Consider the following 15630-nt stretch of genomic DNA (forward strand, 5'->3'; position numbering starts at 1 on the left):
TCAATGATTTGAAATGGGGAATTTTCTTACTTTCACTTCTAATGGCATCCTTGGTTTGCAGACACATGATGCAAACTAGTCCTTCCAGTAACCGCTCTATGTCAAAATTGTTTAAAGGAAGCATTTAATAAAAAATCCTAAGATCATGTTATTGATCTTTTTCTGAACAATTTGTGCTTATGTTTTATTGAAAATATTGACAACATTTAGTCTGCATAAAGATCCATTGATATTCAATCAACACCAAACCAAGCTCTGCTCTAATTTTCTTTTTCAATAATGTGTTTTACTTGGATATATGTTACAATGTGGAACAAAGAATCTGTTGCTACTTTCTTTTCATTGTGACTTTAATTAAGGGTCATAGAGGCCACAGAGAATAAAGTACGGTAGGTAGCATGTATAAAATAACTTTGGGGGGAAAAAACATATGTTTAGAAATACTCAGTATTTTGTATTTAAGCTAGTAACTGAATCAAGCACTTCTCAAGGCAATATGCCCTCTATTTGAATTAATATGATTTAAAAAAAAAAAATCTTTTGGTAAATATAATAAATATTCTGGGGAAATGTGTTTTTACCCTTTTTCTTAATTAATCAGAACACCCTTTCAAAATACTTAAAGGATTTTATTCTTCGGTTATGTTTTGTATTGGAAACACCATTGCTAACAGTCCATTCTTTGTTGCCATGGTAAGTTTTGTGCCATATATAATAGGCAGACAAGGATGACACCTGGTACGCATACCTCACTAGTGCACTGAGAGGTGGTATCAGATCTTTGGCAATCCTGGATATGTGCATTGGGAATTGAAATTCTAAAGCAGGAGGTAGGTGTTAGCTAACACCGATGACGGAGCACTGAGTTGGGAACAAGGGCTGGTTCAGGGGAGGCCATGAAGGTGTTCCTGCAAGATGGGCATCCAGACGTTTGTACTGCTTTTTGGACTCGCGTTTTCCCCTGAGGTTTTGAAGGCAGTTCAGGGCACCTCGGTCAATAAGAATCTGTGAAGAAAAATAAATTTGCAATTACTGATATTGGCAGCATGTTTCAGATCCCATGTGGTAATACGTCTATTTATCTTTACCTCAAGCAAGTAGCATATGAAGAAGTTGAGCGCTGCTACAGCCACCAGCAGTAGTTTATAGTTCATATCGTTGATGTCATACAGATGCAGCACTTTATGGATGATGGTGTGACGGAAAAGAACCAGCCAGCTCATAAGTGCAAAGAAAACCAACAGTGCCCCTACAAACCAATCTAAAAGAGACAAAAACATTAAAAAAGCTAAACATAAATATTAGACACGGCCACAGTGAGAATTTACTTTAATAATCACTATAATGGTTAAAAAAGGGCTGAAAATTAGGACTGAAAGATTAAAAAGTATTACTTGTTCTATACCTCTCTATATAATATTATATAAAGGGGAAACACATTTACATCTAAATGGTAATTAGTCAACATAAAAGGGAACTCAAACCCCAAAGTGATGCTATAAATTGCTCAAATCATCTGGATTCAGTCAGATTTACTTAATAGAAACTTCTTCAAACAAACTGTTATTTGTTCACTCCATTATTTAATGTTGCTTCATAAAAACCTATATAATAAAAAATTGAGAAATAGGTCAATTTTCAAAGCATTTTTCTGTAAAACAAGCTCGTGTTTGCTGTGTTGAACAGATCTGTCTGAGCACAGCAAGGTCAAAGTTTAAATTCTCACAATTGTAATACAGTGGTTTTTTGTAAGGGTATCCTTTGGTGATCACAATAGACATGATGATATACTGGAATCCCGATAAGGCAAATATACTTGTGTCCTCCATGTTGGGCAAGTTTGCAGCTCCCGTCACAGTGGAATTTACAGGGACATACCTGAAAACAGTCATGAAACAACAAAAGATAAAACTGTGTATTTAAATGTACTTAAAAAAATAAAAACTATACAAAAATCTCTTTATTTTCATAGAAAGAAAGACAAAATATAAGTGTGGACTGCTGTACGTGCCTCTACTAAGTGAGCTTTCGGGTGTGTGGTTATAATATTTATGGTTTGTTTTTACCGGTTTTCGCAATGTAGACAGAGAGAGTGCATATCAAGTCTTTGACATTAATTTATATATTAAATCGTTTAAAAATATCAGTTTAAACATTACACAGCATGGCAAAAACGTTTTCACTGACTAAAACGCTCAGTTATTTAGTCGACTAAAACTTGACTAAACAAAACAGGACACGATTGACTTAATACGATAATAACTAAAAAGTACATTTGACCCAGGACTAAGACTAAGACTAAATGAACACTAGTTAGCTGCTTACCAGTCTTGTGACATGGTGATAAGCAGGGCAGACACCTGGGCTAGGATCAGCAGCACAGTGTGCAGCAGTAAACTAGACAGGACTGGCAGAGACAGAAGACTGGCAGCGGGTCGCTGGGGATGGAGCTCATCGCTGGGACCTCCCCGTCCCATCACTATAGCCAAAACAGTCACCAAAACTAAATCAAAGAAGAGGAACTGCAAGTCTCCCAAGTTTGTTTTCTCCTACAATAGATAAAATAATTCAAAAACATTATTGTTAAAATGCCCTAATTACATAATTGTATTAGGATATTGATTTTAGCTGATATAACAAGTAAAATGGACATGCAAACACTCACAGTGTAGAGAATAAGTACAGAGGCAAACTGGATGAGACTGTACAAGGCCATGTACTTGAAAAGACTGAATGATGTCACCAGTGAACACCTGCCTTCCCTGTTTACATTTTTTTTATTTCAAACGAGACATTATATTTTGTTATATAATAATAATAATAATAGTAAAAATCATTACCATCATAATTTAATTACTATAAATAAATATAAATACTAATAGATAACATAATTATACATTGCAACTTAAGTCAAGAATACAATATCCAATTTAAAAGACTACTATCACTATTATTATTATTTATTAAAAATAATATAATCACCATCATTGTTATTATTATTAATAATAAAAACAATAAAATATTATTATTATAGCAATGCATATAAATGGCTTTTATATACTGATGTTATAATAACAAAAAAGGACACAATATTGAATAAAAAAAGTATTGTTATTGTTATTAATTGTATATAATATAATAATTTAAAAGTATATAATATTATAAAACAGCAATATAAATGGCTTCATTATATACTGATATTATTATAATCATTTATGTCAAGGATACAACATTGAATAAAAAATCTCTTATTACAACTATTATTAATAATAATAATAACAGTATATTAAAAGCAATTAACAACAACAAATTATAATAAATAAAAATAAAAAACATATATATTGATTAAATTATACACGGTTAATACAATTATTACTCCTATTATAATACCTCAAGCCAAAAACACAATATTTATTATCCAATTTATGGATAAAGTCCATCAATAAGAATGGTAAAAGTGTGTTATTTACTTGATGAGTAGAGGCACGCAGCTAATGTTGTCAGACTTGGATGTGAAAGGAGACGCTACAGAGGCCTCAGCCTCAGACAACGACACACCGACGTCGGCAGCCCTCAGTGCTCCACAGTCATTGGCTCCATCACCACACATGCCCACCCTGTAACTGCATGCAATTCAGAAGATATGGCTGTTATATTCAGTTTTACAAAGCCCTGCCAACAGCTTCCAACAAGATTACTTCATTCATTGGTTATTTATTAATGATATTTTATCATCCTACATTTTTGGCTGTCATATTATTTTCAAGTAATACGCGCTTATGCCCAATTCAAATACTGGACTCACTTGAGATTCTGAAGTGCTTTTACCAGCTGGGTTTTCTGTTCTGGGGTCATGCGGGCGTACACTGTTCCCCTCATCAGAATCTGTATCACAAAAACAATGAGCACTGTTAATCTCCAGCTAATGCATTTGAAAACTCTGGTGCCACCAGTCTAAAACTTGAATAGATCAATATGCCTAAAATTGAATCTAAGTCACCTTGGGCAGATATTCAGGGAAATAATCACAAAGTGCCGCAAAGGACATGCCATTTATAGCCAAATGATAGCCGGCACCGTTCTGGTAGAGACCCTTATGGTACAGGAAGAAGACATATTAATCTCCTTGCTGTTCTGCATTAATAAAAACTCTGTACTACGTGGTATGTCAGTGGTTACTTCTGTAAAGCACTTAAAAGGTCAAATAAGCAAACCTGTGCTGAAATATCAATAGTCTCCTGAGTATCAATAGTGGCTACTGCACCATCTCCCTGATGAAACTGCAGTGAGGCCATTGCACTGGCGGTAGGGGGCGATGCATGAACAAAAATAACCTTCTCATGTGACAGCACCATTCCACACGCACCTGCTACATTCACAGCAGTGAGAATATTGTCACCTGACAAAGCAAAAAAAAAAAAAAAAAGAGCCCTTAACAAATCATTTTCACTTTTACATTTTCTTTTTTTTTGTCTATAAAGTTAGTAGAGAGGCCAACAAAAACAATAATTTGAATGTTCAATGACAATTCAACATGTGCAATGCATTTTTCTACATACCTGTAACCATAACAGGCCGTAATTGTGCCAATTTAAGTGTGCGAATGACTTCTGCACTCTCTGGCTTCACCTGGTTCTTCATTACCAACAGACCCAGGAAGTTCATGTCTTTCTCCACCTCCACCCTACAAGCAAACATTTATTGTAAACATGAGGCAACAGGCATGAATCTGTCTATTTTGAAATATCTATCATATTTGATGGAATAACTTTGTTTGCGGTGAGTAGGATTTTTAAAAACTTTTTCTTTAGCAAAAATAATACTTTTATTCAACAGGAATGCATTAAATAAAAAAAAATATATATATATATTATAATTATAATAATAAATAATTAGTAATTAAACACAGAACCATTCAAAAGTTTGGGAACAGTACAATTTCTTTAAAGAAAATAATACTTTTATTCAGCAAGGATGTAATACATTTAAAAAGTAACAGCAATGACATTTATAATGTACAAAAAAATGTTTGTTCACAGTGAAAAAAGTATAATGGTTTCTTGAGAACCAAATCAGCATATTAGAAAGATTTCTGAAGAATCATGTGACACTTAAGACTAAAAATACAGCTTTGTTATCACAGGAATAAATCACATTTTAAATTATACTAAAATAGAAAATATCTATTTTAAAAAGTAATACTATTTCACAATGTGTTTACTGTATTTTTGTTCAAACAAATGCAGCCTTGTTGAGCATTAAGATACTTTTTTCAAAAACATTAACACATCTTACCGACCCTAGATCTTTGAATGCTTATAAAACAGAGCAGCTGACCTTTCAACAGTTTTTAGGTTGGTCTCCTTAGTGAGGTGCTTGTAGGCAAATCCAAGGACTCTGAAGCCCTGGCTCGCATACTCCCGGAGAGTGGGTGAAAAATGAGAAGGCACTGTAACAGAGAGCACAAAGACAGAACACCACTGAGTGCAAAAATAGGCAGTGTTCCATATACTCCTGATCGTTCATCTCTAGGTGAAATGAGAACCAGGACAAGTTTTAAGAGTCAGGTCCTCACCACTTTCTCTAAGGCAGAAGCTGGCAACCATTTCAGGAGCTCCTTTAATGAATGCAACAGGACAAGCTCCACCTGGACCAATGGTCACCACGCTCATCCTTTGCAAAGAAGAGGAGAATGGGAATCGCCGTATGATTGCCACTGGCTGACTGACGGACTGAAAAACAGATTCAAATCACGTTATCTTTATCCAGTGTCTGGGATGAAGAGTTCAACCAAAAATGAACATCATCGACAGGCCATTCCAAACCTGAAGACTTTCTTTTTTCTGTAAAACACTAAAGATATTTTGAAGAACATTGGGGTCCAAACAGCACTGACAGCACTGATTGAATTGAATGGACAAATTTGTGTTTACATTTTTCAAAATATCTTCTTTTGTGTTCTACAGAAGAGAGAAAGTCACATGAAGGGGAGTTAATGATTTTCACTTCTGAGTGAACTATCCGCTTAATTTATAACCAAGACCCAAAGTTTCAAGACATTTCCTTGTGTTTTCACACCCAATGACCATTTTCTTGTTCTGTATATGAATCGTCTTACATTTCCTTGTGACGGGAGCTCAGATGCAGGAGGTCTCATCACTGCTAGTACTCTGTGTTTGCCAAATTCAGAGTCCAGCCCCATCTCATTCTCCGGCTCTGTCAGTTCCTGTCAGTTGAATGCAAGATTGCATCAAAGTTGCCATCAAATCAATTAAACAAAACACTGCCTCTTTTATGTTCAACAGAAGAAATGAAGTCTAATAGGTTTGTAAGGACATGAAGATGAGTAGATAATGAAAGAATTTGCATTTTTGGCTGAACTATCTCTTTAAAGACATCAAACACTTTGAGTAACCAGTCATTACCCATCCAGTGGATTCTATCATTTTGAGCTCTAGTGGGTCTCCAAGTGCTTGACCCCCCAACAAAGCCAAAGAATGGCAGGAGGCAAGCGCAGAGAGCATCAGTCCAGGAGGAAGAAAGAGAGGGTCAGGGACCAGCTCACCGAATACTGCTCCACTCACTTCCATCACGCCCCACACATCCAGACCCTCCTCCGTAAGAGTACCAGTCTGAAACGATCACATTCAGTCCGTTTTTAATAACAATACACAGAAACATTGCCATCTTTTATCAAAACTTTCATTGAACCAAATGAAAATCAGACACAATTTGTCTGACTGTCTAACTTAATTTTAAAATGGCATTTAAAACACTGTAAAATCAACAGGAACACCTTTATAAACAAATGTTGTAGTTGACACAAAATATATATATATACAGTGTGATGAGGATGTTTGACTGGAGCACATATAGGGAGTTCTCATTCACTTGACAGGATCTTGATATTTAGCAAGAAAGCAGAAGAGATCTTTATCGGTCATGGCTAACCCTCAGTTGCACAATCTAACCTCTAACAAACCCATTTTCCCAGCTTTGAAAGCACATGCTGCTTGCAAGACGCCAATAATATGGTTAATAATGATGACTTCAGAATTAAAAAAAAAAAAAACCTTGTTGGAAAGGGTGTAAACATTTTTGCTTTGGAAAACCACCCTTAAAGAAGCATTTTTTTAACATTTAATTTTAATTACATTTAACCTCCCATAAAATATAAACTATATTAGAGTAAAGTAAATTTTAAAAGATTTAGTCATTTTAAATTATTTGCATAATGCTGTGCAGTGTGAAACCAATATGGTTTGAGAATTCTAATTTTTTTTTCGAATCATAAATATGAATGATAATTTATTAAAATAAAATGTAAGAATATGTACTTACAGATAGATTATGGAAAAAAGATAAAATTACATATATAATTGATTTCATAATGCAAGCAATCCAAGGTTAATAATCTAGTCTATAAATCTATCCATGTTAAATAGATTATGTAGCACGGGAAGTTGTCACAAACTGGCAGTAAAGGAAATATTTTGTCTTTTGGTCTAGCTCAGAGCACTGATGATGTAATCATTACACAAACAGAACGTCTGCACTGAGTAATTAAACAAAGTTTATTTTAACAACCTGAAGCTTAGGCTTTGAATAACCAAATATAAGATGAAGCAAATATTTAATCTCAATATACTTGAGTTAAACTATCCATCTTCAAGATATGAATCATCACAGCATTTTTAATGAAACAATAAAGATTGTTCCCATCAAAGGATCTCCAGAAACGTTGTTCTCTCACCTTATCAAAACAAAAAAGTGATATCTTGCCACAGATATTAATGCGGGGTGGGCTGATGCAGAATACCCCGTGATGCTTCAGGCGACTCTGGGCATAGATAGTGGCTGTAGTCATAGCAGCCGGAAGAGCAGGTGGAACTATTATTGTCACAATATCCAGAGACCGGATGACTACGTCTTGCCAGGTTGTCTGAGGCACAACAAAATTAAAAAGAATCTGAATTTTAAATTATTTGTTAATAATTCAACAGCAACAGCTTTTTATTGAGGATGAAAGCATCTAAATCCAAATTGATGTAGTGAGAGAACTCTTGACTAACATTAAAGGGAATTTTTTTTTATATGTACTTAAAAATACTTACATTACTCTTTAAAAGTATCACAATGCTATAAATAGTGCCGACCAGAGCTGAAATACAGAAATTCACATCAATGAAGGCCCATATTCTGCATTATGAGACTAATAGAAACAAATATACAACTTTCACAAACAATCTTTATATCGCATACATACATTAAAGGAGCTGTATGTAGGATTGTGGCCTAAACTGGTACTGCAATCACTATAAAAATACTGTAGAGCGGTGTATCCCCTCCCCCAGTGCTTTAAGTGGGCCGGTACGCACCGGTACTCAGTACCGCCACTTCCATAATATAGAGACTACATCACCCACACACCCATCACTTTTACAAGTGAGAAGCGCATGCGTTGCTTTTGTCGCTGTCAGTATCAACTTAACGCGACCGGAGAGAATTTGTGAAACGCGCACAAAAATTCAAATACAATGAACAACACTCAATATGCTCTCCTAGCTTCAGATTCTGAGAACTACAACAAAACAGTCAAAATCAGATGACTCGCTCGCTGACACCCCGCAATATCGCTGCAGGTCAGACGCAAACTAATGAAGTAATGCAGTAGCTCTTTCAGGCAGGGTGACCAGGTGTCCCGAATAATTCCGGACAGTCCCAAAATCGAAAACTGTTGTCCCGAATCCCGAATCTGGCCCTAATTGTCCCAAAAATTATTCTAAAGCAAAACCTTGAGTAGTTATTGTCTGATAAACATTAAAAACTGTCCGCGGAGGTTGAGTCGTCCTGCAGCCAGCCCCCGCCGGCTGCTCATTGGCTGCAGGATCTTTTTTCTAAGTTCTAAAAAAATACCGTAGGCGGCTAGGCACGAATTTAGATATTCATTTATCGAAATAATCTATATGCACAAAGACAATACAACCTTTTTATCCCCTTTTTGTTTTAAAGCTTGATGAAGAGAGCGCAAATTGCTGCAGCTGCGAGGAGGACAGTGATGCACGCGTACAGGAGTGATTGACAGTTCGCGGCACTGTGTACAAAAAAATACTCCGCTACACAATTATATAAATAAAAAAAAACTATATATATATATATATATATATATATATATATATATATATATATATATATATGTTAAAATAGAGTACCGGCACCTCTTTTGGGCCACTTAAAGCACTGCCCTCCCCCTACCCCCTGACTCGACGTTGCCAGATGAGCTGCAGGATTCAGCAGAAACGTAGGCTGCTTCAATGAGCTTCCAATGGCAAGTGACGAACAGACGTACACAGTAAGTTTTTTTTCTTCTTTTAATTTTGTTAATCTTTCATGAGAGATATTTTTATAAGTAATTATGTATTTTAAAAATGTACTAATTGTCATTAGTTAAATTTAATCGTAAAGACTTATGCTCGTATGTGACAGTATAATCGGAAAGATTTATGCTCGCATGTGACAGTATAATCGGAAAGATTTATGCTCGCATGTGACAGTATAATCGGAAAGATTTATGCTCGTATGTGACATTATAATCGGAAAGATTTATGCTCACATGTGACAGTATAATCGTAAAGATTTATGCTCGCATGTGACAGTATAATCGTAAAGATTAATGCTCGCATGTGACAGTATAATCGTAAAGATTTATGCTCGTATGTGACAGTATAATCGTAAAGATTTATGCTCGCATGTGACAGTATAATCGTAAAGATTAATGCTCGCATGTGACAGTATAATCGTAAAGATTTATGCTCGCATGTGACAGTATAATCGTAAAGATTTATGCTCGCATGTGACAGTATAATCGGAAAGATTTATGCTCGCATGTGACAGTATAATCGTAAAGATTTATGCTCGCATGTGACAGTATAATCGTAAAGATTTATGCTCGTATGTGACAGTATAATCGTAAAGATTTATGCTCGCATGTGACAGTATAATCGTAAAGATTAATGCTCGCATGTGACAGTATAATCGTAAAGATTTATGCTCGCATGTGACAGTATAATCGTAAAGATTTATGCTCGCATGTGACAGTATAATCGGAAAGATTTATGCTCGCATGTGACAGTATAATCGTAAAGATTTATGCTCGCATGTGACAGTATAATCGTAAAAATTTATACTCGCATGTGACAGTATAATCGTAAAGATTTATGCTCGCATGTGACAGTATAATCGTAAAGATTTATGCTCGCATGTGACAGTATAATCGTAAAAATGTATACTCGCATGTGACAGTATAATCGGAAAGATTTCTGCTCGTATGTGACAGTATAATCTGTCCGGGAGAAAATTAGCAACGTTGGCGTCTGTGTTCAAATTCTTCTCCGTTTTCAGCCGTCTCCATCTTTCAAAAGCATCTCCAATACAAATTCTGGTTTTATTTCGGACTTTGTCACGACGAATTTCTGAATTATAACGAGGTCTTTTTGATTTAGTAACATTAGACATTTTTATCCGACTGGGGTTAGGGTAGGTTACAGCAAAGCTGGCAACACGGATCCCGAAACACTACTGACTTCGTGATTGGTAGATAGGTGGAGGGAGGCGCGTTAGGCCAAAACACAAAATGACAAAATCAACATCAGTTGAGGGCTGCAAGTCCACTTTTTAAATGACAATATCCTGGCTGGACTACTGTTTTCAGTAATATAAGTATTTGAAATTAACATGATTTCTTAATGTCTAGTAACACATCAGGGCCATTTTATGATTAATTGAAATAGATTTCTTACATATAGCTCCTTTAAGTTTGCAAATAACCCAACTTACCCAAAAGTCCTAGAAATAGTAGGAACTTCATAGCATCCCTGTAGAAGCGAAAGTCTAATGGCTGAGGGTAAAGGATAGAGCTAATAAGGTCTCCTTTGGCAGTAAAAAACCCTGAGGAACATAAACAGGAACATAAAGTTTCATGATAAAACAACAAAAGGAAGTTAAAAATGAAAGTTTTTGAAAGAAGCCTGTAATGCTCACTAATGGCTGCATTTGCTTAATGTATATATATTATTAAAAAAAAAATTTGAATTTTTTTTATGTGTTTTACTCCAGTCACACAATCGTTCAGAGTTCATTCTAATATCTGATTTGCTGCTCAAGAAACATATCTAATTTTTATTAATACTGAAATCAATAGTGCTGCTTAAGATGATTGTGGAAACAGTAATATTTTTTAGGAGTCTTTGATGATTAGAAAGTTCAAAAGAACAGAATATACTATTAAAAGAGTTATCTTTTGTAACATTACCTCACTTTTGAACAACTGAACGCATCCTTGCACAACACCAGTATTAATTTTTCTCTTTAAAACAAAGACCAAACTTTTGAACAGTAGTGTATAATCAACAACAAAAAAAACAATATATTGTAAATGTAAGTCACCTGTGCATGTTACAACAGCAATGGCCCCATTCCTAGCAGGACCGCCTCCTTTAGCCTGGATGAGCTGTGTGCCACAAAATAATGTGTGTCGGCGTTGAGACTCTGAACTGTATGTGGCTTCAGACACAGACAATGGTGTCTTCATCACTGGTATGCTCTCACCTGTCAGTGAGTGAAGAGCAAAACATGAGAACAGAATTTTTTTTTTTAATGCACATAGAATTAATGCAATACACAATTTCAGAGGCGGTCTGTTTTCTCTCACCAGTCAGCATGCTTTCATTCACCATGCACTCCCCTGCCAGCAGGGCGGCATCGCAGGGCAGAAGCAAACCCTCGGCTGGAATCACAATACAGTCCCCTGGAACCAGCTCCTCAGAGCTCACACACTCCTCCTCTGGAAAAACAGACAAACATTAAAAGCCACATTAAAAACACTGAGCCTTTTTCTGGCGTTTGATAAGCAACTTCACCTCCCGTGTCTCTACGCACGGTCACGTTCACTATCAACCGGGCCATGCGGCGGAGAGTGGTGCTTTGCTGCAGAGACAAAAATACATCTACTTACTATTTTAATTCACAATACAACAAAACAGCTCTGAAGACTTGAATGAACAAATAATATTCGCATACCTTACGAATCTCATAAAGAGACACGCCAATTGAAATTAAGGATATGATTAGGATACAAGCAGCATAATAATAGTATCTGTCTGACATCCACAGGATGATGCTGAACACCTGAAATATGTAGAATGGATTGAGCACCTGAAAAAAAAAAATATGATCAATATATGATCAATATATGAACCTTTCACAAAGCATTTCACTTAAAAAATCCAGGGAATGATGCTGTTTAATCAACACACACTGTTTATAATTGCAAGGTACAGATTTCACTGTATTTGTAAATCATTATAGTGTTAAAAAAGTAATAAAGAACAGGTCTACCTCCTCAAAGAGAAGCTGTAAGTAAGATTTCACAGGTACATCAATGACATTGGCCCCAAAAATCTGCTTTCTGTAGGAAAAAAAATGTGTAAGGCAAACAACATTTTTTTTATAATTCATGTAGGCATTGAAAGGGTACAGACCTTGTGCTTTGGTCTGCTTTACTCAGTCCTTGTTGTTGGCCATGCAAGTCAGCGCAGGTCCAGCCTTCATTGAGAATGCTGTAGACATAAGATCATTTACTAAAACTAAATTTCAGGTTGCCTAGAGTAAACTTATACATACATAAATATCAAACAGTACCTTGCTTTGCAAAAGGCTCCTTTCCTGGCAATCCATATGTAGCGCATGCCCTCAAACACATAGTATGTGAGCTGTGTTTTCTAGATGGAAGAAAAACAAGACACAATCAAGCAGATGCAACGGAAATGTACATTACACCATCTTTTTTGACTGCCCTTATGTTACCTTTTCACTGTGTAGCTGCACGGTGTCTCTCCATTCATTCTCATCTGTCTCTCCTACTGCGAACTCCAAACTGGAAAAGTTCAACAAAAGGGTTTGATTAATAGCTCTATGTTATTGAAAATCATTTAAATATGAAATTAATATTATAAATAAATAAATACAGTAAAAAACACAGTTATGAAAATATACTGTCTGGGCATTAATTTTTTTATTAAACCCAGGACAAATTATCTTGAGTACAACAAATACTACCATGACACAGAAATAGCTTTTAAATTACATGGAACAATATTTGACCATTGAAATATTATATATTTTTTCCTACATTACAGCAAATGCAGTTTAGGTGAGAAAGTGCTTAATTGTCATGAAAATATTGTCACAATGAAAAATAATTTAATGGGATTCTAATTATTTAAAATTAGATTCAAATACTGTGAAATCACATTGTTACATTCAATTATAAAAAATAAAAAAACTGAAAAAAAAAAAACATTCAAAATTGCAACTTTATTCTTTTGATTTTGGACTGAAATTCAATATTTGTATAAATCTAAATCTAAATATCATGCTATGGTATAGGTTTGCACTTTCATGACTTTTAGTAAACATTTTAAATGTTTTTAAAATGCAAAGAATGTTTAAACACAAGTAGCTGGATCCTTTCTGTAGGAAACTAAAATAATGCATAAATACAAAAAAGGAAAGCATGCGATATAAATGTACTGTGGGTCTCACCGGCCTTCCTCAATATCCTCTGTAAGCACATCTACTACAAACTGCTGTCCATATCGGTCCTGTCATAACCAAATAAAACAAATATATCCTTCCTTATTATGGAAAAGCTGTCATTTTCTGTAAATTCTTCTCCCACTTAAATTTTTTTTTTTTTTACATCCAGTGTCTAATGTCTGAGTAAAACAAATTTTAATACCTTTAATAGCAAAACATCCGCCATTGAAATGGGACAGGATTTGCAGCGGGCCAGGATGCTGAGGCGAGGGCGCCAGTTGAAGAGCACTAGTAGCAGGCCTAAAGAACATACCGCCCCAATACGACACAACCACACCTTCCAGCACACCCATTTGTACCCCTGAACATCCTGAGAAACAAATAACATGATAAAATAATCAGATCTAGACATAACAAGAAACATATGTGTAGTTTTCCAACATAGTACCATGTGTGAGACGGCACTGAGCTCCTTGGGTCTTGGATCCTTTATGAGGGGTTCTGTGTCTGCAGAGGTCACCCCATCCAGCCCCGGACCACAGCTCCCTAAAAGACAAGATCCGCAACTGGTCCTGTTGAGCAGTAGTTCCTTAAGTGCACTAAGCCATAAGTGCAAACACACTACATAACCTGTGTAGTGCACACTCCCTTTTTGTAAATACAAGAAGAGACTCTACCATCTGACGTCAGTAGGATATGACATTGATTGTAATGTTGAGATCAAACACATCCACGTTGTGATTAACATGCTGGCAAATTGTCATTTTCTAGCTATGAAAAATGAATTAAATGGCTATTTGCTTTTATATGTTTTGAAGAAAGGTTTGTAAAGAGATTTTTAAAAGGTTAAGGCAGAGACACTTGTGAGTTTATCCAAAGTCATGGAGGATTTTAAACTGGAAGAAGCAAACTGAAAACATATCTTTCCTCTTTTTTCAGGTCATGTGCTTGCTTTGTGATGTTTCTACACAACCAAAATAAAAAATGCTGACTTTTACATTGCAAATGCTTCCTTCAAATAAGAGTGAGAAACCACGAAACAGCAAACTTTTATCACAAACAACTTGATTTTTTTTTTACGTTCCAAGATTTAATGGTGTTTGTTAAGTAATTATAATTTCGTCATACACTGTGTTGAAACATACTTGTATTAAATATTTATAACGGTGGGCTGAACGATATTCTTAAGAAATTAAGTATTTTAGCAGCAGAAACTTTGCAATACAATAAAATACTGGGCTATTTATTTTTTATTTTTTTAATCTTTTTAGTAACGTTAGAGGTTGAAAAACAGGTTCATCCACTTCAGTACAGCAGAAAATACAAAAGACCTGAGGAAATATCAAGCAGTAAATGTGCTAGAAACATAATACCCCCTTTCAACACTATTTCTGAGGTCAACTGACTTTGATTCCACATAATGTAAAATATGCCTAATTAGAGTTTCAGTCAGTTCTAACAGCTGAAACGACTAACGTTACTATGTTTAAAACTAACTGTATAACGTTATGCTAAACGAATAACTTTACAGGTGTAATTTTCAAAAGATCTTACCACCTTTGGTCTTTTCCCTGATGCAAGTTCCTAACAAAAGGTCCAAAAATATTTACCACAAGACTTGTCTAAGAAATATAGATTCTTGTGGCTGAAATACCCACATTACAGTAATACAGTCCGTAAGCTTTGGCGCTCTAGCGGTTACTAAACCGGACTTCGTGCGTCTTGCGGAAGAACTTTGTAGCCGGTGCTACTTCTCTCTGTTTATGTCTGTAACGAATCACGCAGATACCGGCTATTCCGCAGTCTAAACCAGTCCGAATATAAACACTTAATATAGGTGTACCGTATTGGTTCAGGATAAGCCAAAACAAGTTTTGAAAATGAATTAATGGTGTACTCACTTATTATACAGACTGTGTACAATTTGAACACACAAAAAAGTTACGTAGGCACTGCATAGGAAATGCTCCTGTCCAGGTAAACCAAAGCAAAGTCTGTCTCTTTTTAACAACAAAAAGAAAACTTTCTATTAGG

At 35.5% G+C, this 15630-nt stretch overlaps 1 protein-coding gene across 5 annotated transcripts; it reads right to left on the bottom strand.

Moving 5' to 3' along the window:
• Positions 1–329: 329 nt before the first annotated feature.
• LOC127945009 (polyamine-transporting ATPase 13A2-like) lies at positions 330–15309 on the bottom strand. 5 transcript variants are annotated; one of them, XM_052541497.1, is made up of 29 exons: positions 15154–15309; positions 14045–14168; positions 13799–13966; positions 13603–13661; positions 12865–12934; positions 12700–12779; positions 12540–12617; positions 12397–12466; positions 12079–12213; positions 11919–11985; positions 11711–11842; positions 11446–11607; positions 10837–10947; positions 8115–8161; positions 7754–7942; positions 6426–6632; positions 6119–6226; positions 5576–5732; positions 5338–5449; positions 4560–4684; positions 4215–4399; positions 4001–4093; positions 3806–3885; positions 3471–3623; positions 2666–2762; positions 2326–2549; positions 1727–1878; positions 1089–1261; positions 330–1005 (listed from the first exon to the last, which is right to left on the bottom strand). In XM_052541497.1, the coding sequence occupies exons 2-29, from the start codon at positions 14045–14047 to the stop codon at positions 838–840; spliced, it is 3405 nt and encodes a 1134-aa protein (XP_052397457.1). In that variant the 5' UTR covers positions 14048–14168; positions 15154–15309; the 3' UTR covers positions 330–837. The 5 variants fall into 5 exon arrangements, with proteins under 5 accessions (XP_052397457.1, XP_052397454.1, XP_052397456.1 ...); XM_052541494.1 differs by having other exon boundaries at positions 14045–14142; positions 15151–15309; XM_052541496.1 differs by having other exon boundaries at positions 15151–15309.
• Between the last annotated feature and the right edge of the window lie 321 nt (positions 15310–15630).

The sequence above is a fragment of the Carassius gibelio genome, chromosome A23, assembly GCF_023724105.1.
Source record: "Carassius gibelio isolate Cgi1373 ecotype wild population from Czech Republic chromosome A23, carGib1.2-hapl.c, whole genome shotgun sequence".
NCBI lineage: Eukaryota > Metazoa > Chordata > Actinopteri > Cypriniformes > Cyprinidae > Carassius > Carassius gibelio.

Coding starts and splice junctions, on each gene's coding strand:
- LOC127945009 (XM_052541497.1), bottom strand. Junction 12,214..12,396: donor TACAGCTTCTCTTTGAGGAG/GTAGACCTGTTC, acceptor TTTTTTTTTCAG/GTGCTCAATCCATTCTACAT. Junction 10,948..11,445: donor TGCTGTTGTAACATGCACAG/GTGACTTACATT, acceptor TATGTTCCTCAG/GGTTTTTTACTGCCAAAGGA.